The 16,070-nt window shown below is 48.9% G+C and overlaps 1 protein-coding gene across 6 annotated transcripts in view; it reads left to right on the top strand.

The window, feature by feature from the left end:
* LOC144888260 (E3 ubiquitin/ISG15 ligase TRIM25-like) overlaps positions 1 to 16,070 on the top strand; it is a 132,183-nt gene that overhangs the window by 13,088 nt on the left and 103,025 nt on the right. For 5 of the 6 annotated variants that reach the window (XM_078770605.1, XM_078770603.1, XM_078770608.1 and 2 more), the window contains one exon: positions 9,916 to 10,011. The exons of the other annotated variant lie outside the window; for it this stretch is intronic. In XM_078770605.1, the coding sequence (XP_078626731.1) occupies positions 9,916 to 10,011 (96 nt within the window). The remainder of the gene's footprint in view (positions 1 to 9,915; positions 10,012 to 16,070) is intronic. 6 annotated transcript variants of the gene reach the window in all.

Here is a 16,070-nt window from a genome sequence, read left to right as displayed (position 1 = left end):
TAACCCTCCCTCGGTGGTGTATCCGTGGTGTCTGGCACGGGACCGCATAGCAAGTCGGCGGGAGCCCGTACCTTCCGCCCATACATAAGCAATGCTGGACTGCATGCGGTGGCCCCGTGCTGGCTGGTTCGGTAGGCCATTAATAAGTACGGGAGATGTTCGTCCCAGTCATCCTGACGGGTGGTGGTGAACAATGCCAGTTGTTGATTCAATGTTTGATTGAACCTCTCCACCATCCCGTCAGATTGTGGCCGCAAGGGCGTGGTCCTGGTTTTTCGAATTGACAGGAGTCTGCACACATCTTTTAGCAATTGACTTTCAAAATTTCGACCCTGATCGGTGTGCAGCTCCTGTGGAATCCCGTGCCGACATACAAATCCTAACCACGAAGGCCTGCGCTACAACCCCGGCTTCTTGGTTGGGGAGGGCGTAGGCCTCCGGCCACTTGGTGAAATAGTCCATTACAACGAGGATATACTTATTACCTTGGCGGGTGCGGGGCAGCGGTCCTAGAATATCCATAGCCAGCCGCTCAAGGGGGGCCCCCATCTGGTGTAATTGAAGGGGGGGCCCTCATCCTCCGTGCTGGTCCCTTTTTGGCAGAACAGGCGTCACATCTCCGACACCAGTCCTGTATGTCGCGCCCCATATTCACCCAATAGAACCTCCGACGGACTCGAGATGTTGTCTTTGTCCTGCCCAAATGGCCGCCGGAGCGGGTACCATGCACCTGTTGCAATATGACGTTCTTAAATTTGTCAGGGACTATCACCAGCCAGGAAGTTCTATCAGAGGGAACCTCCACCCACTTGCGATACAAGATGTTGCCTTTCAATTCCAGGGTCTGCCACTGAGCCCAATACGCCTTGGTTTGCGCCCCGAGGGGGGTGACCTCTTCTCCCTTTGGTCTTTGCCCCAATTTGACCCATTGGAACACCGGCCCCAGAACAGGATCCTCCTGCTGGGCCGTGCTCCAAGCCAAATCTCCAAATTCCTCGTCCGCGGTTAGTGGCAAAATTGGCCCTCTCACCCGGGTTGCCCGGACGACGAGAATCGGGGCAGAATCGCCCAATTGCTCCCTCTCCTCGTGTCTCGCACAAAATTTGCAGTTTCCCCCAGACAAGGACTCCGAGAGAGTGCGTCTGCATTACCATGGGCCTTCCCGGCCCTATGGGTCACATCAAAATCGTACTGCTGCAACTTTTCCAACCACCTTGCAATTTGGCCCTCCGGTTCCTTGAACCGAAGGAGCCATTGCAAGGAGGAATGGTCAGTTCGAACCGAAAATTTCCGCCCATACAGGTACGGGTGGAAATGGTTCATGGCAGCCAGCATAGCCAATAACTCTTTGCGAGTAACACAATAATTTCGCTCGGGCCTACTTAAGGCCCGACTATAATAACCAATCACTCTCTCCACGCCCTCCTGTGTCTGAGACAAAACTGCGCCCAATCCTTCCTGGCTCGCATCCGTGTCCAAGGTAAATGTCCCGTCGCTAGTGGGGTAAGCTAGAAGGGGTGCAGATGTTAAACACCCCTTCAATTTTAGGAAGGCCTCGTGGCACTCGCTTGTCCAATTAAATCGCGTCCCCTTCTCCGTAAGCCGGTGGAGGGGACGGGCCAACTCCGCAAATTTCGCCACAAAGCGCCGGTAGTAGGAGCAGAGTCCCAAAAATCCCCGCACCTCCTTGATGGTACGTGGTGCGGGCCACTCCTCTACCGCTTTAATTTTGTCTGGGTCCGTTTTTACCCTCTCGTGGCCGATCACGTGACCTAGATAGGCCACCTCTCTTGCAAACAAGGTGCACTTACTCGGGTTCAGCTTCAACCCTGCCTGTCTGAGGCACCCGAACACCTGGTCCAAATTAGCTAATGCATGGGGGAAGGTCTTGGCATGTACCAGGACGTCATCCAGGTATACCAGGCATGATTGCCATGGCATGCCGCCTAGCACATGCTCCATTAATCTCTCAAAGGTGGCGGGGGCGTTACACAAACCAAACGGCATCACAGTGAACTGATACAGCCCCTTACCTGTGGAAAATGCCGTTTTCTCCTTCCCTGTCCGATCCATCTCCACCTGCCAATACCCACTCTTGAGGTCCAAAGTTGTGAACCAATTTGAGCCCGCAACGGCATGGAGGGTGTCATCAATCCTTGGCAGGGGATATGAGCCCTTGAGTGTCACATTGTTTAGCTGGCGATAGTCCACGCAGAACTGCGTGGTCCCATCCTTCTTTTTGACCAGCACAACAGGTGACATCCAAGGACTTCCCAAGGACTCGATCACGCCTGCGTCGAGCATTTTTTCAACCTGCTTGTCAGCTTCCGCCCTCTTGCTCCAAGGGAGCCGTCGGGCGGCCTGACGAATAGGCCGGGCCTCACCGGTGTGGATCTGATGTTTCACCAGGCCCGTACGTCCAATATCCTCGGTGGACAAGGAGAAGAGGTCCAAATGGGACCCAACCAGTTTGTGTAAGGCCTCCCTCTGGGTACCTCCCAACTCTATGCTACTTCGATTTACCATCTCACAAATGGTATCGGGCCAATTCCTTGGACTTATTGAAGGCTCCCCCTGTGGCCGGCTTGGCTGGACGTTCTCGCCCCTCACTGACGCGACTTCTCTAACTGGGGTGCAGCCAGCTACCTTCGTGCCCCTCACTATAGTGCGTGGTTCTGTGCTAATATTAATTTACTCGGACGGCCACCACCGGCCCGTCCGTTTTTACAAGGGTGTGGCCCACGATTAAACCAGGTATGGATCGTGCTGCCACCGGTTCGACCAGGCCGCAGGACTCCTGCCATGTCGGGCGAGCTGACCATCAGGCCGGCACTATGGCCTCGGCCCCCGGAGGGATGGTCACGGCCTCAGGAGCCTCCAGCTCCACCCTCTCGGCCGTGCTCACCCCCTCCAATGGCAACTCTTCCACTCCCCATTGCAGGATCCCCCGGCTCAAGTCGATTTTACAACCGCTGGCAGTCAACAAATCCAACCCTATTAAGCATGGGTCGCACACCTCCGCCACCCAAACCTCCATCTCTCTTTTTACCGACCCCAACTTAAGGGTTACAAAACCATGCCCTATGATCGGGGCCGTTACCCCGTTAGCCAACTGCAAACTATGATTTTCCAGACGCTGGATTTTACCCCAGCCGTCTGCGCTCGAATTAAGGATCACGGGGCTGATGATCGTGGCACTGGCTCCCATGTCCACAACGGCGTCTACCCCCACGCCGGCAATTTTGCACCGAATTGTAAACTACCTGTTCCAATTTGGCCACAATGAATGACCTGTCGCGTCAACGAGGGCTTCTCTCCATCCCCTACTGCCGAACACCGCCTTGCATGCCCGGCATGTTCTGGTTTCTCGGGCCCTGGCGAGGGGGTGTCTGAGGTCGGCTCGGCCGATCGATACTGGGTGGAGTTGAGGGCATCGGCTGACAGGGAATGTCCCGGCGTGGAGCTCGACACTCCCATGCACGGTGACCCATCCGAGCACAATTATAGCACCTCACCTGGTAAGGTGCTTGCCTCCGGTATTCCAAATTTTCCCCCCTGTATGTCCGAATTGGGGTACTCTGTTGGGGACTACCGGGTGCCACCACTGGAGCCGCCTGCCATGGTCCAGGTCCCGCTAGACGCCGATCCACCAGCCTCCGAACCATGCTCTCCAGGTCAGGGCCCCCGTCGGGGGCCGGCACCCTGGGGGGGGGGCGACCCCCATCACAGGCCCTACCTGACGCACCGCCACTGCGTGGCGCTCGCCTCCCCGGGCCAGGGGCCTCGCTGCTTCCCAACGGGCCGCAGCGTCGGCCGCCTGACTCATGGTCTGCGGGCGCCACATGGCGAGCTGTTGTCGGAGCTCCAGATCCGGGAGGGCCTGGATAAAGTGATCCAGCGCCAGGCTTTCCTGGGAACTCGCTGCCATGTCCGTGTGTGCAATCCCTACTGCGCGGCGAATATCGTGAGCAAGTTCCCCGATGGTCTCCTGCGGCTTGCGTTTTCGCTGCGCAAGTTGAGCTTTAACAAGCTCGCTTTGCTGCTCAATACCGAATCTGTTGATTAAAGCCGCACGGAGAGCTGACAGGGTGAGAGCACCCGGTGGTAAAGCTGTCAGCACCTCCGCCGCCGCACTGCGCAGCGCCCCTACCAGGTGTACTCCACCTTCATCCGGACTCCAACCATTGCCTCGGCACACATACTCAAACTGCGCCAGGTACGCCCTCAGATCACTCTTGCCGTCATACGGCGCGAGTGGTACCTTGTGGGCGCCCGAAGGCCGGACCCCGCGCGTCACTCCTGGCGGGATCAACGCGGGACCAAACCGTTCGGGCTCCCACAGTGCGCTATTCCCGGGGGGCTCCCGCGCATCCCCCGTCCCTCCAAACACTACCCCTCTTGGTGTCGATGCCTGGGTCGCCCTTCCGCAACCCGCTACCCACTCCATACCCGCACACCCTTGCTCACCAGCACCCCCCTCACTCCCCATAGCCAGACCTCCTTGCACACCTCCTCTTTCCACACACTCCGGACCAGTCATACACCTCACCATTGGTCCCTCACGAACACCCGGGTCTACACCACGCCCAAGCCGACTAAATCTCCCCTTACACCATATACATTTCCGCGTATATTGTCACTCACCTCGGTACCTTGTCGTCGCACCTCCTCTGCCACCTGCAAACTCTTTATTTGGTTAGTGAGCACATCATCATGATTTGAACACAGACCTTGCACATACTCCATCACTTCCTCCCTTATCTCCTTTTTAGTTTCCTTCCGTCTCTTCTTAATTTCACTCACCCCTTCTTCCACCTCCTCTAATTTTTCCTTTACCTCCTTCATCTCCCGGTGCGCCCCCCCTATCTCTTCCTCCAACGCCACTTTAACCATTTATATGTGCGTCCTCACCTCTCGGTCCTTCATCTCCATTACTTCTGTCACCTCTTCCAACCTCTTTGTCAACCCCTCATGTACCATCTGACATTCCTTCTGTGTCGCTATTAATTCATTTTTAATGTCTTTTTGTGTCGCTTTTAACCCCCTGATTATTGCAGTGTTCTTTCCACTTGGTCCACGAGTTCCTTTTGTCCCACTGTCAGCTGTTCTACTCCCCTCGTCAGACCCTCTATTCCCCCCTGTAACCTAGCCGTATTATTCCTAACCTCTTTCTCCATATGCTTCTCACCTCGCTTTACCTCCTCGCGTACCCCCGAGACCTCCTCGCTTACACCTCGTCGTATCTCCTCCTTCATCCCCTCCATCTCTTTAGTAGATGCCGCCCTCATTTGTTCTAATTCATCCCTCTGAGCATCCAATTTACCTTCTAGCCCGATTTTCACCTCCTCTATCTAGTTCCCCATTTGTTTGATTTCCCGGGTGGATTGCTCCCCTATTTCCCTCAATTTGCCATCCATTGTGTTTTCTAACCCCGTTAACCCATTCTTTACCTCTTTTATCCCGTTGTCTAACCCCTCAAATTTTTTGTCTAATCCCTTAAAATTATTGTCTAACCCCTCAAATTTGCTGTCTATCTTCCCAATTTGGGCACTGGTACCCCTCGCTTCGTCCCTCATTGCTCCCATTTGGCCCCTCAATCGCTCAATATCAGCCCTCGCTTCATCCCTCATTCACTCACTATCAGCCCTCACTTCGTCCCTCATTTGCTCACCCATTTTTTTCATTTCCCTGCTTTTTTCGTTGTCGCACTTTGACTCTGCCATGTATTCGCTAAACCGTGCCATGAACTGCTGCATGTCAAACGGCTGCATGTTAACGCCCGCTGATACAGCGGGTTCGGCTACCGCACGCTCGTGCGAGGCGCCCTTTTGCGCGCCTGAAACCACGTGCGCGAGAGCGCCATTTTGCGCGCCTGAAACCCCCTCAACCACATTGCCATTGTTCTTCTCCTCCCTTTCCTCCACATACATTTCCCCGAGGTCCTGGGTCGATCCTACTCCGTCTATTTCTCCCACTGGCATCCGATCGCCTTGACTCTCCATGGCGCGATTTCAAAATTCAGGTTTTTCTTTAAAACAAATTTCAGCAGCTCGTAATTTTGAGCGCGATAAGCGCGCTTCGGGTCCGATCCCGCTCCCGACACCAATTGTTACGGACCGCGGACAAGATGTTGTTTGGCCGAGCGGATGGCACCACGGCCCTAACAGTTACCCCGACTAACCCGATTCCTGAACGTTGGCCGAATCGCGCCACCGATATTCAATGGGGAAAAGACTAAAGTGAAGGATGTGAAGAAGAAGAAAGACAAAGGGTAAGGAATACAAATATAATTTATTACTATGTACAGGATTGAAAGAAACCAAGGAAGAAGGAAAGATAATAAAATAATTTACAGAAGAACTCAGAGACGCAGTGCAACGCTAGCTTACCTACAGTCTTAATTAAACCCAGGACAGAACAAAGAAAAGACAGACCCATGCGGGGAATGATGATAGGAATGGCAGGAGGTGGATGGCTGGAGGGGGAGGAAGGTTCAGCTGGACCCGCAGCACGGTCGGGTCGGGGATTAGCAGCCGCCGGCCTTTCTCGATCAGCGCGTTTAGCAGCCGCTGTTCCTTCGCGGCCCCGTTCGAAAACTGCCGTCAAGGCCCCGAAGCTGCTGTGGCTGCTGCTGTGGCTGAAGCTGCTCTTTCAGGGATCCCTTACTCAACTCTGGTGTCAACTCAACTCTCTTCAACTCAACTCTCTTGCTTAGTCCAACCACCTTCTTTCTCTTGCTTGGTTCAACCACTTCTTTCTCTCTTTGCACGTCCCTCCTCTTGCACGTCTCTCTGCCCAACCACCACTCGGCTCTTGCGCGCGCGCTTTTATAGCGCCTCAGGCGATCAAGCCGCTAGTGTCCAGGACACGCCCATCGGTCAGCTCGCCTCGGCCCTGATTGGCCGGCACGGCCCTCTGGCTCTGCCCTTGATGACGATGGGCGGGCACGCCCTTCTTCCCCGAGCTGAGCACATGCTTAATGGCGGTTTTGGGGCGAAACCAACAACCCACAGCTGTAGCAAACCTGACAAACTGCCCAGTGCAGTTGGTAATTGAGGTTTGGAGGGGATGTATTTGGCAATTGAGGCTTGGCAATGACGCAGTTGGAAATGGAGGTTTTGGGAATAGGAATGAAAGGGGATCTATCTTATTTCAGTTGGTGCAATGGAGTGTCATCTTAATGGAAGACAAGTCCTTACCCTAATACACATAATAAGGAAATAAACTACTGAACAGGGATATTATGGTGTCCTTCATGTATGCTTTATGGAACTAACTACGGGAATGCCCTTTGACCTTTATACAACACTGGAGCAAGGAGGGCGATATTTTAACAACAATTTACTATACAATAAAAACACAATAAAAAAAACACAATCCTCATATCCACAACAATATGTTCCCCATGCCTTGCGTATACCCTGCTGCCCTTGAAGAATTCATACGTCACATGGTTTGGTGGCCATATTTGATTGAACAAAAATCTCTTAAAAGTTCTACCTCTTAAACCGCTTCATTGATTGATGTGAAACTTCAAAATAATGACGTAGTCGCAAAGCAGAACACATGTTTAAAATTTCAATATGATTGGTCTTTCGGTCTGGCAGCCAGAAGTTATTGTTTGAAGAAGAAGAAGCACCACTTTGTTATCTTTTCCAGCTATGTGAGCTTTTAATATATTTATTAATTACGTACTGCTTGAAGTCAGTGGCATCCTGTGTATTAATTATGTAATATCGGAATGTACCTTTCGACACTTTGGACTGCTGAGACCCATTGGACCTTTGAAGAACCTTGAAGACCATCAAGACCAACAATACCCCAACATTCCTTGAAGCTCCTCAAATACCATGAAGAACCAGAGGACCCCAAGGACCAAAAAGACCCCGAGGAACGAAAAAGACCCAAAAATACCCTGAAGACTCCGAAGATCCAAAAGACCCCAATGACCCAAAAGACCAAAAAGAGCCATTGGACCCTGATGACCCAAAAGACTCCGTGGATGCGAAAGACCCTGGGAACTCTAATGACCCCGAGGACAGCCTCATTAAAATATATATATTTAAAATACAATACTGAATTCAGTTTTATGAAGAGGATGTCATGTGTCACGCGTGTCTCATGAAAGTGTGGTGTACAAAATAATGAAAGAATGTACAAAAACACCCCACAAAATACACCTCGCAAACACATCTTGGCGAGGGTCTGCGATCTCTGATTGCTCTTTGTTGTTTTAATGTCGCCTTTTTCAACTTCCATATGTGGAGTGGGGCATGGGGATATATAACCGTCAGTCCCCCACGGGGCTAGTTTTATATGACGAAGGCTCGTGTAGAGGTCTGAATATTTTAAACTTTCCGATTGACAATTATCCATTTCTGTGCAGCTTGTTACGTCATCGTAGCGGAATATTCCTCATAAACGTGAGATTTCTGGGAATGATTTTATCATCAAAATTATTTTTCATGTGCTGTTGTTGATCATTCACCTGTACAAGACGTGAGGGGAAATGAATAAGTTTTTTTCAGGTGACCATCTGATAAAAGGTGAAATTGTTGATTTGTTGATGTGACGAGGGTTCAGAGTTCACCAAAAGAAGTTTGTTTTGTAATAAGGAAGAATGTTTACGGCCTGATCTACTTACAATCCTCTGACTTAAACAGGAATGAAGGTTAAATAAAGATTCGTCATCACAGAATTTTCACGTAAAAAGGAGTGTTTAAATAAAGCAGAGAGATGTCGGTAAGTCGTTTCCTGCATCCCATCTATAAAACTGACTGAACTAACTATCTTTGAAATATTTCAAATCAGTACAAATCAACTTTTCCTGATCGCCAGCTCCCTGAACAGATCACAAATTAACGCTCTGACTTAGAGGGCACTGAATCAGTGACACACCTGCACCCCCATCAAATGGTATAACCTGCAGAAATGTGCTCCATATGAAAGAAGAAGAAGAGAATTAATTTTGAATAACCTCATACACTATGCCTTTCATGGTCTTTCCCCTCTATTAAAAGACCCTGTGTATCACATCTTGGACAAACCACTAAGGTATTCAAACCCAGGTAACAGGTGATCCATCTATCATCCAGACCTCAATTGAGGGGATCTTCATCTTCTTCCCATAATGAAATATCCCTTGGATTAAATTCGTATTTTTATATCAAATCAGCGTACAATATAAAAATCCCATTAAAACCACATCCTGAAAACAGTTCAATCCCAGAGAAAACTTTCCAAATGGTTCGATATTTGTAGTTGGACATTTTAGGTTTTCAAACATTTTCCAGCAATTTAAATTACAAAATATATCGATCTTTACCTTTACACCAACATGTCACGATGACGTCGTGTAATGTCAGTGCAGCTACCCCTGATATAATTATATAATTATTTAAATGTAGTGATGTAATCATGACTGCTTCAGTGCTTCACCAAACATCGACCTTCAAGACAGCTGAGACAGTTTTAGTGGTTAATGTCGTCCTGGGACTTTTTCTCGTACAGCTCTGGAGTTAAAGAGAAGAGAATATTTATAAATTTTAATAAAACTCCCATCACATTGACTGTGCTTCTTCTCACAAATGTATACTCCATATATATAATTATAACCCCATCATATCGTATACCAATCCAATCCTCTTGGTAAATGGAAATGCAAGAAAACATTTTCAATCTACAGGTTAGGGGGTTTCAGGGTGGGGCGAAGACCCCAATTCGCTTTGTAAATGTGTATCGTATAGCACCACCTGGTGTTAGCCCGTATTACAAATCATCTTGTATCTTCTAAATTCCTTCCACACAAGGTGCGGTTACCTCTGCTAGTATTTATATAATTTTGTGCAGGATGTTCCTTTTTAATCCACCACAGGTTCACGATTCTTCATTCTGTTGTTTCTTTATTCTGTGCAGGATGTTTTGGCTGCAAAGTATCCTCACGTGTCAAAGTCAATGCGGAGCGTTGCATCCAAACTACGGCAGGTTCAGAAAGAGGAAGAGAAAACAGAGGTGGGAATCATCAAGGAATGGGTGTTCTTGGAAACTTGGAAAGGGTCATGTCCCCCACCTGGTTCCCCATAAAAGGAATGCACTCGAGGGATGTGCTCACTCACTCCTTTATTTCTATTCGAATAAGTCATCGTTGTTTTGTGAAGGGATGTATGATGTGTTACGTGCTCCTCCCCAACCCCATGGTCTTGGTATACCCCCGAACCCCGGGAAGAGCCACGACAGAAAAGAAATATATTACTCCGTGTCAAAATCAAGATCGAAACCACACCAATGGGTATCAACAAAAATAATGTATTAAAAATCACACGAGAATAATACAATACAATACCATAAATACAATACAATACAAGCAATATCTTAAGATGGTAACTTAACCCCAAACTCACGGCACTCCCAGGAAACGGAACCGAGCCCTCCTCAATGTTTCTATAACCCTCCAAGGCGAAGTTGATGCGCTCCGGCAATCGTTGGAACAATGTCCAATCAAGAGCAACCGAGGTGTAGACGGTCGAAGCGACACAGAAGTCATGTGGTCCAACACCCAGCAAACTCGCGGTAGAAAGGCAACTCCCAAAGACGTGATCCAGATGTGCACCTGCACCATTCAATCAGCGAACCGCAGGGCAATCTTCAGACGCCGCTTTATTGCACAGCTGTCTCCGGCAAACCACCGGAGGATAAGCCCAGCCGACACGACCAAAACCTTTTCCAATGAAGGTAGCGCACAGGGCGAAATGGTGGACGGCCCTCACTCGAGCCAGAGCTTCTAGGCAAGGATTCTCCGGAATCTCAATGCCGATACCCGTCTACGCAGGCTCCACAATACTCTGGCGATATCACCTATCACTCGAACTTTCTTTGAAGGACTCAAAGTCCACTCGCAACGTTCGCACAACCACGCTCCGTACAGAGCTTCAAGGCAAGTCTTTCACTGCCCTCTGCCTTCTACTTCCACGCCTTTTTCTTCTGGGTCACGATCCGATTTCCTGTCTCATTTTTACCATGAGCGCTTTTAACCTTTTAACCACAATAACCATTTCCCTTAAACAACAATACCCATAATACTTAGAACCCACAATAATAATAATAAGTGCCGAATCCATAACACTTCCCTCCCTCAAGAAAGAAAGTTTGAACACAGCGAAAACTTTCTTTGCCGGCAAACTCTTCAAACAAACAAAATTAAACTCACAACCACAAATCACCAATTCCCGTGATCAGCAATTAATATCTCCCAAAAATAAAGCAACAAACTTCGAACAACCCACAGAGATTTCCAACATTAATTGACTCTGGACAAAGCGTCAGCCACGACATTGTCCCTGCCCTTTACATGTTCAATTTCCCCGTTGGACTCCTGCAAAGCCAAACTCCATCTCATCACCCTCTGATTTTACTTTTTGTTTCTTTTGAATGAAGGTTAAGGGGTAGTACTCAAAAACCCAAAGTCAAGCAAATCTACAGCACTTTTCCCCGGGAAGCCGAGCTGAAAGCCAGGTTCCATGGTGGTTGGGTGGTGAGGCCTGGAATTATTCACTACATGGACGCCTTTAGGAACGTGGAGTTGACGGTTAGTCCATGCAGGAAAGTTCACTACATGGACGCCTTTAGGAACGTGGCGTTCATGTTTAATCCGTGTAGGAATCTTGGCTCGGCTGCTCCGCAGCATTCAGTGCTTCAACTCTTTCTAACTTTCCTAACAATCGCGGTTGGACCACTTGTCATGGTAGTCACATGAATAGCGGTCTCCTTCTCGGCCACTGCTCGGATAATCCTTCCTTTGGGGGCTGCCGTTACTCTGGGAGCCTCCATAATAATATTGATTGTGGCCACCACCAAAACTACGACTCCGTGGGCCTCTTCTGTAGATCCCACGACACCTATGAAATGCCTTCCCTACTGTTATGGTCCGACCCTCCAACTCCTTGCTATTCAGATCCTTTTCTGCCTCTCTGGCGTCCTTTGAGTTTTCAAATGTGACAAAGCCAAACCCTCTTGACTTTTGTGTCTCCCTGTCTTTTATCAGCAGCACTTCCAAAAGCGGTCCATATTTGCTGAAGGCAGACTCCAGAACATCTTCCTTTGTTTTGAAGTTCAGTCCACCTACAAATAACTTGCTAAATTTGTCGCCATCCCTAACTGGTGTGGTGTTATTTTCCCTACTGGGCTTTTTAACAACCATCGGGTTACCATAAACTTGACCACCGGCCAAATCATTCCCGAAAACAACAGATACTCCCTCTACAGTCTACAGGAAGCGTGGCTTGTAAACCGACGGTGACCGGTCCTGACACCAAATCGGACTCCAAATGGATGACATGAAGTGGAGCACTAACACACTAACACAGCCACCATTCCCCTGTAAACAAACACTATCACCAGTTACCGTCTAGGTTGCCGTCTAGTTGTCGTTTAGTTGCCCCCTGGCTAGGTCTAGGCGAGAAGTTAGGCTTGTGGAACCCCATCCTGTGGGTTAAGGCATAGTCATCTTCCATGGGTGCCGCCTCATATAACTTTGGTACTTTCCTTTCCTCCAGATGTACTTTAATGTCCTCGTGGACACACTGCTGGAATTCCTCCACCAGGATCAATTGTCGCAATAGTTCAAAGTCTTTCCCAACCCCTTTTGAATCACACCACCTATCAAACACGGTTATTTCATTCTGGCAAACTCCACATGGGTCTCGCTCTCCCTCTTCCTGGCATTCCGGAATTTTTGCCGGTAAGCTTCCGGGACCAATTCATAGGCTTTGAAAATGTGTTTCTTCAATACCTCGTAATCTGCACATTGGTCAATCGGTAAAGCCGAATAAATATCTTGAGCTTTACCCACCAGAACACTTTGCACTAATATGGTCCAGGACTCCTCAGGCCAGTTTAGCAGTTGAGCCACCTTCTCAAAGTGTGAAAAAAAAATTGGCTACCTCCTTTTCATTGAAGGGTGGAACCAGCCTCACATGTCTGCCTACATCCCAGGTGTTCTGACCAGGTTCGAACCAGTCGGCATGGATGGTACCTCTCCCCATTCTTTCATTACATCCAGCTACTTGAGTCTAAATTCCTGCTGAAGCGCCATTTCACGGTCCTTTAACTCCCTGTCGGCTTTTCTCTCCTCTGCTTCGAGTTCCCTTGCAGCCCTCCTTTCCTCTGCTTTTTTCTCTTCTAACCTTTCCTGGAGTTCTCGTTCCTTTGCTGCTCTTTTTTCCTGGAGTTCTCTTTCCACTCTCCTTTCTTCTGCTTGTTTCTCTTCTAACCTTTCCTGTAGTTCTTTTTCCTGTTCTGCTCTTTCCTTTTCTGCTTTCCTTTCCTCTGCTTTTTCCCTTTCCTGGCTCAGTAATTGCAACTCCAGTTTCCGGCGCTCCACATCTTCTGGTTCCTCAGCTAACCAAACCCAGGCTACCTCTTCCCATGTTCCTAATCCCACCATAGATTGTATTACCACTGTCTGCATCTCTGCCATCCTCATATTAGTTCGGAGCTCCAAGCTAAAATGTTTGGCCAATTTAAAGAGGTCCGATTTTACTAACGCTCTGAACTGTGCTTCACTAGGGGTCACTGCAAACTTCTCTGTGTCAAACTCCATGGTGACTATTGTTAACACCTGTTAACCTTCACACAAGAAAATATAAAAAAATTTTTTTTTTGTTTTTGGAAAAATTTGGGAATGCTGGAACAAGTTCCAAATTTGGGAATTCTGGGAATGTTAGGGAATTCTTTCCCGGACTAAATTTTTTAGTTCCTGGACGCAGACCCAATTTCGAGCCCACGAGTCAATTGGACGAGCCCCAAATTTCTGTTATGTGCACCTCCCCGACCCCCTGGTCTCGGTATACCCCCGAACCCCGGGATGAGCCACGGCAGAAAAGAAATATATTACTCCGTGTCATAATCAAGATCGGAACCACACCAATGGGTATCAAGAAAAAGAATGTATTAAAAATCACACGGGAATAATACAATACAATACCATAAATACAATACAATACAAGCAATATCTTAAGATGGTAACTTAACCCCAAACTCACGGCACTCCCAGGAAATGGAACCGAGCCCTTCTCAATGTCTCTATAACCCTCCAAGGCGAAGTTGATGCACTCCGGCGAAGTTGTTGGAACAATGTCCAATCAAGAGGTCAGAAACAAGCTTTTTAGAGGTTTGAAGAGGATTGATGGATGTGGTTTGCCAGGTAAGTTGAAGGTATGGTGTTTGAAGTTTGGGTTGATGCCACAAGTATTGTGGCCATTGATGATGGATGATATTGCAATTGGGCATGTAGAGAGGATGGAGGTTGTGGTGAGTGGGTTTGTGAGGAGGTGGTTGGGAGTGCCATGCTGTTTGACGAACATTGCCTTTTATGGTCAGGGTGGAAAACTCCAGTTTCCCTTGACATCATTAACCGAGGAGTTTAAGGTGGTGAGGGTGCAGGAGTTCATGATGTTGCGGGATTCAAGTGATGCAGTGGTAAAGAATGCTCTCCCAGAGAAGAAGGGAAGTCGGAAGTGGAATGCAAGAGCAGAGGTGGACGAGATGGAGGAGCGGTTGCAACAGGAGGAGGTCATGGGGATCGTACAGCATGGGAAGCATGGCTTGTGGCTTGGGGTGGATGGAGCATGAGCGATGGGGAAAGGCATGTGTGAAAGAGAGGAGGAAGATGGTTGAGAGGGAGGTGAGAAGAAGGGAAGAGGAGGGGAGATATGTGAAAGCAGTCGGTCAGGCTCAGCAAGGTGCTTGGACTAAGTGGGAAGGTGTGCGGGTGAGGATATTGAAGTGGCAAGAGATTTGGAGGATGCAGCCAATATTGTTGAATTCCTGTTGCGGACAATGTATGATTTGCCTCCGTCACCAGTACACTTGAGATTGTGGGAGTTGTTGCAGGAGGAGAGATGTTATTTGTGTGGAGGTGTGGGAACAGTGCAGCATGCACTGAGTGCATGTTCAGTAGCATTGGCAGCAGGACAATGCAGGTGGCGACATGATCAGGTGCTGGCGGTGGTGGTGCAGAGGGTGTGCAACAAGAGGTGCTGAGGTCGAGAGAAAGAAAAGTGGAGAAGGAGACTGATGGGGGAGAGGTGTGGTTTGTCAAAGAGGGCCAAGTGGTAAGAGGTGGAAAGAGGAGGAGGTGGAAAGCAAGAGGGCTGTCAGATGCTTGTGATTGGCAGGTGGTGGCAGACCTAAAGCCACAATTGGTATTCCCAGAGGAGATGTGTTTCTACGTACCAAGTCAGTCAAGGTTGCGGCCTGACATTATAATTTGGTCAGGTGCAACAAGACAGGTCATCTTAGGGGAATTGTCGGTACCTTGGGAAGAGAACATGGAGGAGGTGCACGAGAGGAAGAGAGGAAAGTACAGTGAGCTGGAGGCAGAGTGCCGGGAGAAGGGTGGGCGAGTTTTGTGTCAGCTATCTGAGGTGGGGTGTAGAGGGTATATTGGCAATTCCTTTTCTGCATTTCTTGCTTGGCTGGGAGTGTGTGGGACAGAAAGGAGGATGTGTGATAAGGTGGCCCAGGTTGCCTTGAAAGGCTCATTTTGGATATGGAGGAAGTTTATGGAGGCACATCAAACGGTGTAGGTTGGTTGTGTGTGTTTTTTTTGGTTTTTTTTGTTACTATTATTATTTCTTATTTTGTGTATATGAGTGAGTGGGTGAGGGTCTGTGTTTTTGCATGAGTGTGTTTTTGTATGTTGAGTGGTGTATGTTGTAAGGGTAGGTGGTTGGTTGGTTGATGTGTGTATGTGTGTGTATGAATGATCTGGTGTGTTTTGTTGGTGAGTGGTGAAGGGTATAAAGGTGGGTGCTTGAGTGTTCCACCATGTTTGTTTGGTGCTGTGGATTCTGGATGCGGAGGTGTTGTTGTTGTTGTTGTTGTTGTTGTTGTTGTTGTTGTAGTCTGCAGTCTGCGTTCGCACTGGCTGGGGGTGGGGGTATGTACGCATCCAGGTGTAGTTGCTCCATTTGGATGTGTATGTGCCCCTGCTGGCCCACCTGAGCTGACCGTATCGAGGTTGAAGGGCCGAAACGGGATCATGCTGAGGACCTCGACTGAGGACCCGGTCA

This window comes from Myxine glutinosa, chromosome 1, assembly GCF_964187855.1.
Source record: "Myxine glutinosa chromosome 1, kmMyxGlut1.1, whole genome shotgun sequence".
Lineage (NCBI taxonomy): Eukaryota > Metazoa > Chordata > Myxini > Myxiniformes > Myxinidae > Myxine > Myxine glutinosa.
The sequence above is the reverse complement of the archived record's forward strand: the minus strand, read 5'-3'. Positions and strand labels throughout refer to the sequence as shown.